This window comes from Ascidia mentula, chromosome 6 (assembly GCF_947561715.1).
Source record: "Ascidia mentula chromosome 6, kaAscMent1.1, whole genome shotgun sequence".
In the NCBI taxonomy this organism is placed as follows: domain Eukaryota; kingdom Metazoa; phylum Chordata; class Ascidiacea; order Phlebobranchia; family Ascidiidae; genus Ascidia; species Ascidia mentula.
This window is the reverse complement of record NC_138571.1, coordinates 13,408,127-13,422,925: the sequence shown is the minus strand read 5'-3', so window position 1 is coordinate 13,422,925 and position 14,799 is coordinate 13,408,127. Positions and strand designations below refer to the sequence as shown.

The 14,799-nt window shown below is 40.9% G+C and overlaps 1 protein-coding gene and 4 pseudogenes across 1 annotated transcript; 1 reads left to right on the top strand and 4 right to left on the bottom strand.

The window, feature by feature from the left end:
• Window positions 1-2,404: 2,404 nt before the first annotated feature.
• LOC145905799 (venom protein 302-like) lies at window positions 2,405-5,193 on the top strand. The gene is made up of 3 exons (XM_082993087.1): window positions 2,405-2,979; window positions 3,673-3,818; window positions 4,631-5,193. Exons 1-3 carry the CDS (start codon window positions 2,828-2,830, stop codon window positions 4,738-4,740), a joined length of 408 nt encoding a protein of 135 aa, XP_082849213.1. The 5' UTR covers window positions 2,405-2,827; the 3' UTR covers window positions 4,741-5,193.
• Window positions 5,194-5,632: 439 nt separating this feature from the next.
• On the bottom strand, window positions 5,633-7,073 carry LOC145906430 (ceramide synthase 2 pseudogene; annotated as a pseudogene).
• Window positions 7,074-7,994: 921 nt separating this feature from the next.
• On the bottom strand, window positions 7,995-9,080 carry LOC145907236 (ceramide synthase 2 pseudogene; annotated as a pseudogene).
• A 1,025-nt stretch (window positions 9,081-10,105) lies between these two features.
• Window positions 10,106-11,191, bottom strand: LOC145907235 (ceramide synthase 2 pseudogene; annotated as a pseudogene).
• A 645-nt stretch (window positions 11,192-11,836) lies between these two features.
• Window positions 11,837-13,381, bottom strand: LOC145906191 (ceramide synthase 2 pseudogene; annotated as a pseudogene).
• Window positions 13,382-14,799: the final 1,418 nt, after the last annotated feature.

Here is a 14,799-nt window from a genome sequence, read left to right as displayed (position 1 = left end):
AACCGTAAGGCAAGACTTTTGGGAGAAATTTAGCTCACAGGAAATTTGGCAGCCCCACCAAGGCCAATAACAGGCCCCATGAATATGAAATGGACCCCAAAAGTATAATTGTTGCTTTGATGTCTTGTCTCAATGTAATGGCCGAAATACGCAACACCTTGAATCTAAATTGCAGGGAAAATAACCTCAATGATCGTTTTGTAGGTTTACGACATACAATGTCTGAAAAATCTCTTGTAACGACGCATGGTCGTCCTCAAGAGGGGTTCAAGGGACGATGTCTGAAAATTCTCTCTTGGGGCTTTTCCACATAGCGAATTATTTGTTTTAAACTTTCTTTCCGGCGTATTTATCCACAGCCTGTTGGCAATCAGCGGAAAACCTCAATGTGTTTAGTTTTGTGGTACACCAGGCAATGTAGGTCCACAAGGATTTTACCAGTGAACTCGTTTCCCTTAATTGGTGCATTGTTTTACAGATACCTGAACATCATTTGCAATCAAATAAACTACCAATCGATCTGTAGTTACGTGTTCTATATTCAGTAAACTCCGTATGTATGTTCACTACAGATCCAACAACAAAACAGTCATCATTAAAAGAAACATCTACAAGTCCATAATTTCTGTTCCACACAAGCCGCTGAGAGCAACGCGGCAGGCAAGTAGCAAAACAAATAAACTAAGCTTTACACATGTTAATGTTTGCTCAGCGCCTACTATAGAAATCATACTATCGTTGTGGTGTTGCGCAACCGAAGGCAACAACAAGTTATCCCACAATGGCGCGCCAAGACTTCGAGAGAAAATCATTTTTACATTATTTACGGATTGGTAATTTCAAAATCCTTTTCAAAGAATTGGAAAAAAGAAAGCCTGGCACTTTCACTGCTTGCAAATATAATAATTACCCTTTATTGGACCTTATTAACTAACATAGCACGCCTAGAAGTGGTAAAAATATTCTAGAAAACCTGAACGTGACTGCGCCTCCATTTATTGGCTGAATGTAAGGGAACAACTTATGGATTAGATATGCCTACTGTCGTGGGCTAAAATATCTGCCGCTCTCTAAAAACCTGATTTAGAATTACAATTGTTGCCATATGTCAGCTTGCCGGGAAACAGACAAAACAATGCGCAACAACAGCGGAAGGGACGTTTTATTTTACTGCTGCAGTGCCTGTGGTTCAAAGTACACTTTAGCAAATAGTTGGTAGGTCGTGAGTTCAAACCTCATCGGGAGCTTGAGTTTTCCAATTATTTTGCCTCGACTTGTCGGGTAAAAATGGCCGATTCAGCTTTGTTGCAGAGCCATTCAAATCTCAATATACGATAATGGAGATTGCGAGGTAAGGGCCTGCGCAGTGGAATGATCCAGTCATCCGATCGCACATTTTGTTGCGAATTCATTAAGTTGCGACACTTATAACTCAGCCTATACACTACGTGCGGGATCTTGGAGTTTTTTTCCACGTTTAAGTTTACGGTGACTTTGACAAGCAACAACACACTAAGTAGGAACAGGATCGCAGAGAGCTTTTCACCCTTTTCGCACCACCGGTTTCACGTCAGTTACTATGGCGGATTTCAACTGTTATGAACCGGCGATTTACTCATTCCCAACAGAGTGTTATGAAACGCACACAACAAAATGTGTGTCAAGAGCCGGATTTGTCCACACGTAAAACAATACTACGTTTTTTATCAATGAAATAGCTGAATGACCACGCAGTATAATATGGATATAAACGTTTGAAAATACATTGAAAAATCGAGACATGTCAAGCGAGGGCTATGGATTAAACTTTTGACGCCCCAACAAAAACGACGGTCCAATGCGTCACGACGCCCCATCTGGGAAACTCTGTCGAAAAGGATGACGTAGATGTTGGTGAAAAACGAATGCGTTTCACCGCTTCATCAAACAATGCTAGCTTTCTTCTATTTTAACAACGTAGCGCTCAAAAATGAAATGTACTTCAGGGTGTTTTTGACCACCAGCCAGGGTGATACATATACATGTTCCAGACAGAAAAACGTTCATTTTGTTCTCGCATTGACAATATTTTCGCAATAAATTAAGCTTAAAATAATAGTTTGTCTTGTTGTCACTTGATATTGATATTGACGGCATTAAAAGCATATATCATAAAAACCGCAATAATATAATTCCTGCGTTCACAGAAACGAGACCGTGTTTACCGACTCGTAATCACCCCTAATTCAGAGGAGAAAAAATACCCCAGGATCGCACGTCTTCTAGCACAAAAATACGCTAGGCTCCATTGAAAAGCAGTGAGCTGTGACAAAAGAAAAGGGCACTGACGTGCCTTAGTAGGGGCGCTGTCATCGCCATGCTTATTTTAGCTTCCAAGTCGGGTTACAGCTACTGCTTTGTGCTCGTTTAAATATGCAGCCAGGTTTCACAATGTCAGGTAGCTAGTTTTTTAATAGTCGTAAGGCCTTTAAGACAAATAAGCAAAGGCCAGCTATTTTTTACACTAGTCTTGCAAATTTTACCGATAACAAAAATTTGCACTTGTGTTGACTTACGGGGGACAATATATATTTAGGTTGGGTTGTTTATCTACGCCATGAAGCGCGGATTTCAAGAGTTAGCACAGAATAGCTGTTTTCAGGAACGCCATAATATATTATATACAATAACCTTGCAAGAGTTTTTAACCAAATAACAAGTCATGCATGGACTAGCACTTGAGCCCTGCTCAACACAATGATGTGCATTGATGAAATCCAGTTTGCTTGTTTTCATTTAAGTTCTTTTAGTTGACAACGAAGATATAATACTTGTTTACGAAGCCAAAATGACGCCTGTTTATTTGTCGCTGATTCTCGTAATGCTGACATTCTACGCCCCACAACTTGGCATGTCTTTGTCCTGTATACCATGTGGTACATACGAATGTCCAGCAGTACCCACTAACTGTGGCGGAGGACTTACAAAAGATATATGCGGGTATGTACAACATAACTACATTATTAAGCATTTTGTTGCCATGTTAAACGCAAAAATCACGCTCATTGCATATATAAGTACAGGGCGTCGATTTTTTATTACGTGTCGAACATCTTGAGAAAAATTATGGTGCGTGTCGAATGGCAAAAATGTCGTGGCGTCGCGTGTCGAACACTTAGAATGGTGAAAAAGACATAAATCGACACTCTGTATAAGTACAGAGGGGGTTGCACGTAGGCAGTGGTAACAAAGGATTTCTGCAAACACAACAAGTCCAGTGGTTTGGACTATTAGGCCTTATACAGTTTTCGTGACTACACGACTATCTTGGGTCCCAAACGTCCAGGACTTTGTTGTACCGCCATGGTTTAGCCCAGTTGGTTGCACCCAGTCTGATGGTGCCAGTGATTCCTTATTCACCACAGAGGTAAAATATTTGTCTGTCTGTTTGGCGTGCAAGATAGCTGTATAAGAACCGAGACCCTGTCTGCAGCTCACTCAAAACGCAGAATGTTGGTTCGCCTTCTCATATTTAAAGCAAATTTTTTCTTTTTGTCATTCAGTTTGAAATCTATAAACTAAATCCAATAGTATATCAGGTACAAATACGACGCGACGGACTTTGAATCGATAATTAGTCGAGTATCCTGGCAACGAACCTATCGAACTTATTACAATTGTTCTGTTCTATAGCTGTTGCGACGTCTGCGCCAAGGTTGCAGGCGAAACATGTGGAGGACCGTTCGAAATAGACGGAACGTGTGATAGGAACCTAAGATGCCACAAAGAAGACCCGGACGATTTCAACGCATCGGGAATATGTGTTAGAACTACACCTGGTCAGTATGGTTTTACACAGCCTCAACGTAAGAGGGTGCGGCCGATGGACCGCACACTAGGACCCAATCTAGGGGCCCATAAATAGCAAGAGGCGAACGAACACCTTTGCCTTTAAAAATAGAGATTTTTATAAGGAGGGGGAGGCTGAGATAGCCTTACAATTTTATGTGACTCTTAAAAAAAATGTTCTCACTCCGTCACATTTACCTCTTATAAAGGTTTTTTTTTTTCAATCAAGGCTTTAGTGACTATACAACAAACTTGCCCGCAAAACAGCCAGGCAAAAAAACAGATGTTGAAACAGCTTCTGTTGTCATCTCACTTAAAACATATTATTTCCATTGCTTTCGTTGATCTAGGATTTCCTAACTATGTTTTGAATGGTGTGGAATTTTCGGCACTATATTATATCCGGGTTGGTTAAGTAAGTCTATCCAGTGAAACCCTATATTTATACACACATCCTCTTGACCGTGTACATCGGTTTGTTTTTGGTGCACTTAATACGCTCCCCTCTGCACTTTGTATACATATGCGATCATTGGATGAATACAGTGTGTTTGGTTTACGATAAGCTAAAGCCTACATTGGTATTGCTACGCTATATACAATAGTGGGGTTTCCCACAGGTTAATAGAAAATATATGAAACAATATAATACGTTGTGCATATACATTAAATGAATATGTATAATGGGACAAGGGTCAAACATAGTTCGGGCAATTTTCTTTCAATAAGACACTCAATGCTTTATGTTTTGGTGTTTGCTGCTAATTAGATTTATTAATATTTCACTTTTTTGCTTTTACAGAGAAATGCTCGGTAGCACAACAGGAATACTCGAGGCTGTTTGAGGAATGGAAAACGCAGTTCGGTAATTGGAAACAAAGATTCGCTTCCAAGGGTTGCCCGGGAGCTTAAAAACGTCGTCCATTGAAATGAACATAAATTTAGCTGTAGTGTAAGAACCTGTACATACTACATATTCATACTAGAAGTAGCAAGCAAACGTGCAGTTACAATTTCCTAACTAATTCGATGCCATAAACTATGTAACAACGTAGGTTTACATGAACACATCGAATTAAATTACAGCACAAAATAATCTTTTCAGATAACTTAACTTTGTGCCTGGCAGGATAGCATATTTTGTTTGTAGTAATTGGAAATAGGAAGTACCCTCTAATAACCTTTCAGCTTTATTCACCTCATTCACTTCCCAAAGTTAATTATCAATATAGACCATATCTCCATGCGCGCCTTAAACTTCTTTGTCTTCACATTCTTTCTAACAATGTTGTTTCATGTATGATTTAAATTTGTTGCTGTTATGTTAATGCAAAGATAAATAAATAAACGATAATATGTACAGAAGCTTAACGTGTACTGCTAGTTTCTCTGTTTCGTTGATGACAAAAAGGTCCGTGTTGCATGGTGTCACGCTAAAGTAAGCGTAAACATTCCTTCTGTGGGTGCGTTCTATTTGAATTCCGTATTAGAAAGAGACGCACAAACGAGACAGCTTACGGTGGGCCCTGCTACAATTACATGAACAAGACAAAATCATTCAGATCGTAAGTTCAGTAGCCATGTTATTACTATGCAATGGACACAAATCCTTCTTAAGCATTGTAAATGTTGTCTTTAAGTTAACAGTTTTTTTTAACCACCAATAACCTTCAAGTGTCATGATTGCAACAATCAACGGCCACACTGTCATTGGGGCATTCCCTTTTATTCACGTCAAGCTTAATTGAGATAGATTACGAAATGTTTTATATATGGTTTCAACACGGATGTAACAAAAGCCACACAAGCACATACAAATGTAAGCTCCTATCAAGTTACAAAAACTCGACTTGCGGCGACAGTAAAGCGTCAGTAGAAAGACGTTTAAAGTTTATTGCGAAAGGTAAAGCCAAAAAAATATGTGCCGGACGCAAACATATGTCAAAGACCACGACTAAGTGTTAGAAAAGCAGTTCCCGGCACGCTCAGTGCACACAAATTTTGCTTCCCGGATGAGGTCGCTACAGAGCGCTACAAATTTTGTATTTTTAACTAACAGACGAATAAAAACAATAAAAACTGACACTACATTCTCTTTTTTTCCTGATCCTCATCATCAGTTGTGAGCTCCTCCACGTCGCTCCGTGCATCCTTTTCCATCTTGCCGACCTCTCGCATCCGGATCGCCATCCGGATGATGATGGACGCCCAGAAGATATGAAGAGCTTGCAGGATCATGAGGAGCACGTTGAAGAAGTAGTAGGCTGGAAAGCGGGTAAAGTAATACAGGCTTTTCACAACCGAGGTATGCAGGATTACGCAAGGGAAAACTATAAGACGCGTAGAGATGAAAGTAACAGCGAAGATTACAAACATCGCATCAGCGACTTTGTCCTTTTTCGCGTACGTAAAGCACTTGGCACATTCCAGCACAATATCTGACACGTCATGGACTGCCATAACCAACGTGCCAATACGGTGAAAATTTGCTATGTAAGAGAATAGGATGAGAAGAATGGTGCTGGCGTGGTGGATAAGTTGTTCAGCAAAGTCCTTTCGTTTCACATCTGTGATCACTGTAAATAATAAAGACACATAGAAGCCGCCTTCAAGCATGTAGTAGTAATAGACGGAATCCGACAGCCCTTGTCGAGGGTAACCTTCCCAACATTGTGCCGTATCCCAAAACCAGGGCGATTTTATCAGCGTTGTCAAACCGTACGTGAATACAAAGAGATAGAAAACGAATCTCCAACTTGCTTCGGCAAACTTTTTTCTCAAGTTTGGTCGGTTGGAATTTCTTCGTCTTCTGAACCATCGCTGTACGCCCCGACTAGTCAGACCCACAACCAGAGCAAGCTTTTCAGCTTCCCCAGCCGATGGTGTCTTACACGTTTGGTAAAACCCCTCTAAGTGAGGTTGGTTAGCTGGTTTTGTGTGATGCTTTTCCACCACGCCAAAAGCTTTGGCAAGCGGATTCGCAATGACTTTTTCAAACAACAACCGACACAACAAAAGCACGAATCCATACAGTGGAACCATGAGAAGATCTGCGGGTCTTGCTACATTATTTCCTTGTTGCTGGTCAAGATCAGCAAATGTGGTTCCAGCGGGCAACCAAAAATCGTCGTTAAGGAGCCATTTTAAGAAGCTTTCCATTGTGTGACGCAAACAAATTCCGGTCGAGGTAAAATTGTCACAATAAAAGAAACTCTGCACAGAGGCGGTGATGATTTATTGGAAACTACTCCTGGAGACACAAAAGCAAGTAAACTCGTAATTACAAGAATGTGAACGACAATATCTCGTAATACACGTTATATTTTATCCTGCAAAGAATTTTGCAGTTATTGTTTCGCGTGAACGGTTGCTGACTCTTGAATACAGCGTAGGCACAGTGCTCAACACTCACAAAAACACAATAAAATACTGACTAAGTTACCCCCAGGGGTCCTTTTCTGCGCTGTAATAATGCACAGCAGTACACAGCATATACACCTAGATTTTTAAAGTATAACCAAACAATTAAAAATCATTTAAATCATTTAGTGCGTCAATGACTTGCACATCCTGCATTTTAAAGGCTACACATTATAACCGTCAGATAATTAAACTGACCCTACAGCTTAGCTGCAGTGCTGTTATTAAACTGTTATCACTGTCTGAGATAACCCTCGTTAACGCGTAGTTGTTACGGGGAGATATTTAGTTACACTTCTCTACCTCTTTTCATTTTTGTGGACAAAGATACACGAGAGTAACTAGGCCACGTAATGTAACAGGAGACGGTAAAATGTTTATCAATGGTGAGTTCGGTTGTAACGCCAAACGTACCGAATTTTTTTATTACAATTTATTTTTTGAAGGAATAATATTTCTGCTAAACTGTACGAATACCGATATGAGTTGCCACAATATAGCGTGTTGGTAAAGACGGTAATGCATTTCTGTGTCTCCATAAATGCCCACGATACGTATACAATGCAAATGAATACCATCTTCTAGACTGGTGTACATAATGACCAAGTCTCGCTTACGTGTGGCGCTATATGACACAGTTGCCTTTGCAGATGAAGTCGCTACAGAGCTATATTATTTTGAGGAGAATTTTGCTTTATTTTAGTCAGGGTCGAACAGTAAGACAATATAAGACATAATGCCAGACACTACATTCTCTTTTTGGGCTCTTCATCCTGATCCACATCAACGTCTGAAGTAAGCTCCTCCACATCGCTCCTATCATCCTTCTCTACATTGCCCACCGACCACATCCGAATCGCCATCCGGATGATGATGGAGGCCCAAAAGATGTGAAGAGCTTGCAGGATCATGAGGAGGACGTTGAAGAAGTAGTAGGATGGGAAGTAGTCCAGCTGATCAATGACTTTCACGATCGAGGTATGAAGAACTACGCAGGGGTAAACAACAAGGCGAGATACAATAAAGGTAACAGCGAAGATCACAAACATCACATCAGCGACTTTGTCCTTCTTGGCGTAGGAAAAACACTTGCCACCTTCCAAAAAAATATCTGACACGTCATGGACTGCCATTACCAACGTACCAATACGGTGAAAATTTGCTATGTAAGAGAATAGAATAAGAAGAATGGTGCTGCCATGGTGGACAAGTTGTTCAGCAAAGTCCTTTCTTTTCACATCTGTGATCACTGTAAATAATAGAGACACATAGAAGCCGCCTTCAAGCATGTAGTAGTAATAGACGGAATCCGACAGCCCTTGTCGAGGGTAACCTTCCCAACATTGTGCCGTATCCCAAAACCAGGGCGATTTTATCAGCGTTGTTAAACCGTACGTGAATACAAAGAGGTAGAAAACGAATCTCCAACTTGCTTCGGCAAACTTTTTTCTCAGGTTTGGTCGGTTCAAATTTCTTCGTCTTCTGAACCATCGCTGTACGTCCCGACTAGTCAGACCCACATCCAGAGCAAGCTTTTCAGCTTCCTCAGCCGATGGTGTCTTACACGTTTGGTAAAACTCCTCTAAGTGCGGTTGGTTGGCTGGTTTTGTGTGATGCTTTTCTGCTACGCCAAAAGCTTTGGCAAGCGGATTCGCAATGACTTTTTCAAACAACAACCGACACAACAAAAGCACGAATCCATACAGTGGAACCATGAGAAGATCTGCGGGTCTTGCTACATCGTTTCCTTGTTGCTGGTCAAGATCAGCAAAGGTGGTTCCAGCAGGCAACCAAAAATCGTCGTTAAGGAGCCATTTTAAGACGCTTTCCATTGTGTGACGTAAACTAATTCCAGTCGAGGTAAAATTGTCAAAATAAAAGAAACTGCACCAAGGCGGTGACGAATTACTGGAAACTACTCCTGGAGATACTAAAGCACGTAAACTCGTAATTACTTTTTGCTTAGTTTTTTTGGTTCACAGAACTAAACGACAAGATTGCGAACGACAATATCTGGTAAGACCCACGAAACTGTATAAAGTAATCAATCGTTGGACAATAAAGTAAAACGAGTACGCTTGCTGACGCTTGTATAAAACATAGGCACAGTGCTCGACGCTCACAAAAAATACGAAAAAATACTGACTAAGCTACCCCACGGGTCCTTTTCTGCACTGTAATAATGCACAGCAGTACAGAGCATATGCACCTAGATTTTTAAAGTATAATCAAACAAACAAAAATAATTTAGATCGTTCAGTGCGTCAATGATTTGCACATCCTGCATTTTTCCGGCTACACATTATAACCGTCGGATAATTAAACTGACCCAGTAGCTTAACTGCAGTGCTGTTGTTAAAGCTAACCCTAGTTAACGCGCAGTTGTAACGGGGAGATATTTAGTTACACGTCTCTACCTGTTTTCATTTTTGTGGACAAAGAGACACGAGAGTAACTAGGCCACGTAATGTAACAGGAGACGGTAGAATGTTCATCAATGGTGACTTCGGTTGTAACGCAAACGTACCGAATTTTTTGTTAGAATTCCTTTGGGAAAGGAATACCATTTCTGCAAAATTGTACGAATACCGATGAGAGTTACCACAATGTAGAGTGTTGGTAAAAACGGTAATGAATATCGAAATTACCTTAAATGTCCACAATATGTATGCAATGCAAACGATTACCACCTTCTAGTCTTGTGTACATAATTACAAAGCCCCGTTACGAGTGGCGCTATATTACACAGTTGCCTTGGCAGATGAGGTCGCTACAGAGCTATTCTATTTTGAGAAGAATTTTGCTTTATTTCAGTCAGGGTCGAACAATAAGACAATATAAGACATAATGCCGGACACTACATTCTCTTTTTGGGCTCTTCATCCTGATCCACATCAACGTCTGAAGTAAGTTCCTCCACATCGCTCCTATCATCCTTCTCTACTTTGCCCACCGACCACATCCGGATCGCCATCCGGATGATGATAGAAGCCCAAAAGATGTGAAGAGCTTGCAGGATCATGAGGAGCACGTTGAAGAAGTAGTAGGATGGGAAGTAGTCCAGCTGATCACTGAGTTTCACAACCGAAGTATGAAGAACTACGCAGGGGTAAACAACAAGGCGAGATACAATAAAAGTAACAGCGAAGATTACAAACATCACATCAGCGACTTTGTCCCTCTTGGCGTAGGAAAAACACTTGGCACCTTCCAAAAAAATATCTGACACATCATGGACTGCCATTACCAACGTACCAATACGGTGAAAATTTGCTATGTAAGAGAATAGGATGAGAAGAATGGTGCTTGCATGGTGGATAAGTTGTTCAGCAAAGTCCTTTCGTTTCACATCTGTGATCACTGTAAATAATAGAGACACATAGAAGCCGCCTTCAAGCATGTAGTAGTAATAGACGGAATCCGACAGCCCTTGTCGAGGGTAACCTTCCCAACATTGTGCCGTATCCCAAAACCAGGGCGATTTTGTCAGCGTTGTCAAACCGTACGTGAATACAAAGAGATAGAAAACGAATCTCCAACTTGCTTCGGCAAACTTTTTTCTCAAGTTTGGTCGGTTCAAATTTCTTCGTCTTCTGAACCATCGTTGAACGCCCCGACTAGTCAGACCCACAACCAGAGCAAGCTTTTCAGCTTCCTCAGCCGATGGTGTCTTACACGTTTGGTAAAACTCCTCTAAGTGCGGTTGGTTGGCTGGTTTTGTGTGATGCTTTTCCGCTACGCCAAAAGCTTTGGCAAGCGACTTCGCAATGACTTTTTCAAACAACCAGCGACACAACAAAAGCACGAATCCATACAGTGGGACCATGAGAAGATCTGTGGGTCTTGCTACATCGTTTCCTTGTTGCTGGTCAAGATCAGCAAAGGTGGTTCCAGCGGGCAACCAAAAATCGTCGTTAAGGAGCCATTTTAAGACGCTTTCCATTGTGTGACGTAAACTAATTCCAGTCGAGGTAAAATTGTCAAAATAAAAGAAACTGCACCAAGGCGGTGACGAATTACTGGAAACTACTACTCCTGGAGATACTAAAGCACGTATACTCGTAATTACTTTTTACTTAGTTTTTTTGGTTCACAGAACTGAACGACAAGATTGCGAACGACAATATCTGGTAAGACCCACGAAACTGTATGAAGTAATCAATCGTTGGACAATAAAGTAAAACGAGTACGCTTGCTGACGCTTCTATAAAACATAGGCACAGTGCTCGACACTCACAAAAAATTCGTAAAAATACTGACTAAGCTACCCCACGGGTCCTTTTCTGCACTGTAATAATGCACAGCAGTACAGAGCATATGCAACTAGATTTTTAAAGTATAACCAAACAAACAAAAATCATTTAGATCATTCAGTGCGTGAATGATTTGCACATCCTGCATTTTACCGGCTACACATTATAACCGTCGGATGATTAAACTGACCCAGTAGCTTAACTGCAGTGCTGTTATTAAAGCTAACCCTAGTTAACGTGCAGTTGTAACGGGGAGATATTTAGTTACACGTCTCTACCTGTTTTCATTTTTTGCGGACAAAGAGACACGAGAGTAACTAGACCACGAAATGTAACAGGAGACGGTAGAATGTTCATCAATGGTGACTTCGGTTGTAACGCAAACGTACCGAATTTTTTGTTAAAATTCCTTTGGTGAAGGAATAACAATTCTGCTAAATTGTACGAATACCGATATGAGTTACCACAATGTACCGTCTTGGTAAAGATGGTAATGCATTTCTAAATTACCTTAAATGTACACAATACGTATGCAATGCAAACGATTACCACCTTCTAATCTTGTGTACATAATTACAAAGCCCCGTTACGAGTGGCGCTATATTACACAGCTGCCTTGGCAGTCGATACAGTGCTATAGTATTTTGAGGAGAATTTTGCTTCTATTGAAAAAGGGGGCGAATCTTAAGTCGATATGAAAAATAATGCCAGACACTACATTTTCTTTTTATCTTTGGGCTCTTGATCCACATTCTTATCGACGTCTGAGGTAAGCTCCTCCACATCGCTCCTAGCATCTTTCTCTACTTTGCCCACCGACCACATCCGGATCGCCATCCGGATGATGATAGAAGCCCAAAAGATGTGAAGAGCTTGCAGGATCATGAGGAGGACGTTGAAGAAGTAGTAGGATGGGAAGTAGTCCAACTGATCACTGAGTTTTACAACAGAAGTATGAAGAACTACGCAGGGGTAAACAACAAGGCGAGATACAATGAAGGTAACAGCAAAGATCACAAACATGACATCAGCGACTTTGTCCCTCTTGGCGTAGGAAAAACACTTGGCACCTTCCAAAAAAATATCTGACACGTCATGGACTGCCATTACCAACGTACCAATACGGTGAAAATTTGCTATGTAAGAGAATAGGATGAGAAGAATGGTGCTTGCATGGTGGATAATTTGTTCAGCAAAGTCCTTTCGTTTCACATCTGTGATCACTGTAAATAATAAAGACACATAGAAGCCGCCTTCAAGCATGTAGTAGTAATAGACGGAATCCGACAGCCCTTGTCGAGGGTAACCTTCCCAACATTGTGCCGTATCCCAAAACCAAGGCGATTTTGTAAGCGTTGTCAAACCATACGTGAATACAAAGAGATAGAAAACGAATCTCCAGCTTGCTTCGGCAAACTTTTTTCTCAAGTTTGGTCGGTTCAAATTTCTTCGTCTTCTGAACCATCGTTGAACGCCCCGACTAGTTAGACCCACATCCAGAGCAAGCTTTTCAGCTTCCTCAGCCGATGGTGTCTTACACGTTTGGTAAAACCCCTCTAAGTGCGGTTGGTTGGTTGGTTTTGTGTGATGCTTTTCTGCTATGTCAACAGCTTTGGCAAGCGGATTCGCAATGACTTTTTCAAACAACCAGCGACACAACAAAAGCAAGAATCCATACAGTGGGACCATAAGAAGATCTGTGGGCCTTGCCACATTATTTCCTTGTTGCTGGTCAAGATCAGCAAAGGTGGTTCCAGCGGGCAACCAAAAATCGTCGCTAAGAATCCAACTTAAAAAACTTTCCATTGTGTGACTTCAATTAGTCATTGCAAAGTTGTCTAAATAAAACTCTTGCAGAGAGAGAGTAGTAATTGATTAATATTACTTTCCCAGGTAAACTATAGAAAACAGTAATTCCTCTGGATTATTTTCATTTATTTGCTGACACTAAAATAAAACCTAAACACTATGCTTCACACTGACAAACATGTCGAAACATCTTGACTTTGGGGCGCCCAATTCGAGACTGCGACTGATACGTCACCGCAAACAAGCCCACACGCCTACACTTTTTGAATGCAACTCGACAAGAAAAAATAGTTAGTCTGTTGATAATTCGTTATACCCAGCATTTTTCCGCGCATCCTTGTTAACGTACACCTGTAAAGGAGAGATATTTAGTTACCAGTTTCTGCCAGGTTTCCTTTTTTTGTGACAAGAAACACAAGAGTAACTAGATCACTTAAATAAGAGACGGTAGAATGTCCATTAATAGATAGTGGGTTCCGCTGTGACGCCAAACGTTCCAACGTTTTTTGTAACCGTTCCTTCAGTGACGAAATAACATTTTAGTGTACGTTTGCAAGCTTGGTTTATTTCCTGCTTTTTATGTCCACTCACAGACGTGCCGAGGCCAAAATCACGCCTCGTAACTACTGTATATATTGTGTATAAGCTGCAGACAGATGGCCACTGTTTCGACCTAAAAGGTCTCATCAGTGGAAGTCTTTGCTTGGCCGTTTGGTCAGCAAAGTCGTCTGATAGTCACACCAGCTGCACTGATGTGATGATACCTTTTAGGTCGAAACAGTGGCCATCTGTCTGCAGCTTATACACAATTCATATTATTGGCTCCACATTGCTTACTGTATATATGTTTATATTATAGCATTGGAGTAAAAAATCCCAACTGCATTTAGCTCTTTACGGTTTTTCTGTCCGATTATCCAAATCTCTTCGGAAGCACGAACTAAACATCGGTCTTAAGACTTGCAGTCTGCATGGTGTCAGACTGAGACTTTCTTGACCTGATGGTTGTGGGAGTACAATTCAGTTAAAACCTTGGTTCCGAGTCCCTTCATATCTTGAGTTATTGGCGATGGAAGACTGTCAAAACTATTCATATCGGTCCCTTCGATGTCAATCACTACGATACGATTGTTTTGTGTTGAAGCAATTTATCATGTTGCAAGTTGGTAAACCCAGCATTTAATGCTCTATTAGTGTATGTGAATGACATTATACTGGCACCTTTGCGCAGGATACCAAGGGTTCAAATCCTGCTTTAGTCGTAAATATATATTCTCCTTGCCGTTGACCGCTCCTTTGCACATGGAAAATCGATAAAATTGTAGTATTTATACCCGCAGACTCGATGACTTTCTAGTCAAAATGATAAAGTTGCATAAAGGTCGGTTACACAAAAAGCACAATATTTGATACAAGCAATGTGTCAAACCTGCTTGAGCCTCGTATGTAAATACTTGCAATAGTTTAATGTAAGTAATGCCACCAAGAA